The sequence below is a fragment of the Quercus suber genome, unplaced genomic scaffold (genome assembly GCF_002906115.3).
Source record: "Quercus suber isolate HL8 unplaced genomic scaffold, Cork oak 2.0 scaffold_353, whole genome shotgun sequence".
Lineage (NCBI taxonomy): Eukaryota > Viridiplantae > Streptophyta > Magnoliopsida > Fagales > Fagaceae > Quercus > Quercus suber.
The window spans coordinates 481947-483255 of record NW_027069805.1 but is presented as its reverse complement, the minus strand read 5'-3'; the positions used below and the strand labels follow the sequence as shown (position 1 = coordinate 483255).

At 33.2% G+C, this 1309-nt stretch overlaps 1 protein-coding gene across 1 annotated transcript; it reads right to left on the bottom strand.

The window, feature by feature from the left end:
- Positions 1-469: 469 nt before the first annotated feature.
- Positions 470-1080, bottom strand: LOC112026490 (gibberellin-regulated protein 1). Its single transcript, XM_024059178.2, has 3 exons — positions 988-1080; positions 811-853; positions 470-700 (listed from the first exon to the last, which is right to left on the bottom strand). Exons 1-3 carry the CDS (start codon positions 1063-1065, stop codon positions 519-521), a joined length of 303 nt encoding a protein of 100 aa, XP_023914946.1. The 5' UTR covers positions 1066-1080; the 3' UTR covers positions 470-518.
- Positions 1081-1309: the final 229 nt, after the last annotated feature.

Genomic DNA, 1309 nt, shown 5'->3' with positions numbered 1-1309 from the left:
GTATTTTGTATCGATTTTATTTTTATCATGGACTAATTGTTTATTCATTCATTCAGGCTTCTGGAACTGTTTCCCCAAAACCAAAGTTTCCGAGAGAGAGTGAGTTTGTTTTTTATTTTTATTTTCCTGGTTGAAAAGGAAATATCATAGAACAAAACAGGAGTGTGTTAAGAGTTCAAAGTTCAAACATCATTATTCATTTAACGTAAACGTAAAAATAAAATAAAATAACACCCATTCTAATAATAATACAATAACAACTATGATTGTTATTCTCAACTCAATTACAAGTTACAGCCATTCTTTTTATTCTCAACTCAATTACAAGTTACAACCATTCTTTTTTCATAAATAAATAAAAATAAAAATTCAACCATTCTTTTAATAGCTTGTTTACAAAGTGATATATGCATCTATATTAGTACACAACTTTATTTTCAAACACCTCTAATCTCATCCATTCATCTCTTATAATACCAATACAACCAATTACAAAGGCTGATGTGATATATAATTTTTCAAGGGCACTTGAGTTGGCCACCACGGGTGGTCATGGTGGCGTAGCAGGGGCATACATCACGGTTGCGGGAAGTGCATGGAGGAACACAGCTGCAGCGAGCACAGCAAGTCCCACAAGCCCTCCTGCACAGGTTTGGCCTAGACGATAACTGACACCTTGCACTACATGCTGCTCCACAATCTGTAAAAGTATAACATATAATTCAAAACCTTAATTAGCCAACTGATTATTCAATCAAACAGTATCATATATGTAACAAATATATTAATTGAAGAAAAGATAAAACTCACCTATTTTTTTACTGGGAGAACCCTTTGTTGTATCTGTGTTCACCTGCATAACTCAACAATATATTATCATGTTAGAAATTAAGTGATAGGCTTCATATGCATGTTTATTTTAGAAAACAATAGGAAGCTAGAGGAAAGAGTACCATATGAGGTCTTAGATGATTGATAAAAATTTACCAATTGATCAGCTTCAACGAGATGGAAAACGAGAATGGAAATGAGAATAGAAGCAATTAAAGCCTTTGAGACGGCCATGGTGGATGACTTGAAGCTAGAGCTTGCTACTTTCGTTAAATTGGAAAGTTGAAAACCTGAAGATTTAGTGCATATGTTGAGTTTGTTATAGGATATTAGTGTTTGTATTAAAGCATTGTAGTTTGTAAATATAGAGCTAAACTATAGTAGCTTAGTTTAGAATAGCTTAGACAGCTATAAACGACTGCCGTTTGTGCATACAAGTTAAATAAGTCTGTTATCTTCTATTCCACGTGTATGGTTT

Coding starts and splice junctions, on each gene's coding strand:
- LOC112026490 (XM_024059178.2), bottom strand. CDS start 1,065: ATGGCCGTCTCAAAGGCTTTAATTGCTTCTATTCTCATTTCCATTCTC. Junction 854..987: donor TCGTTGAAGCTGATCAATTG/GTAAATTTTTAT, acceptor TGAGTTATGCAG/GTGAACACAGATACAACAAA. Junction 701..810: donor TTCTCCCAGTAAAAAAATAG/GTGAGTTTTATC, acceptor ATACTTTTACAG/ATTGTGGAGCAGCATGTAGT.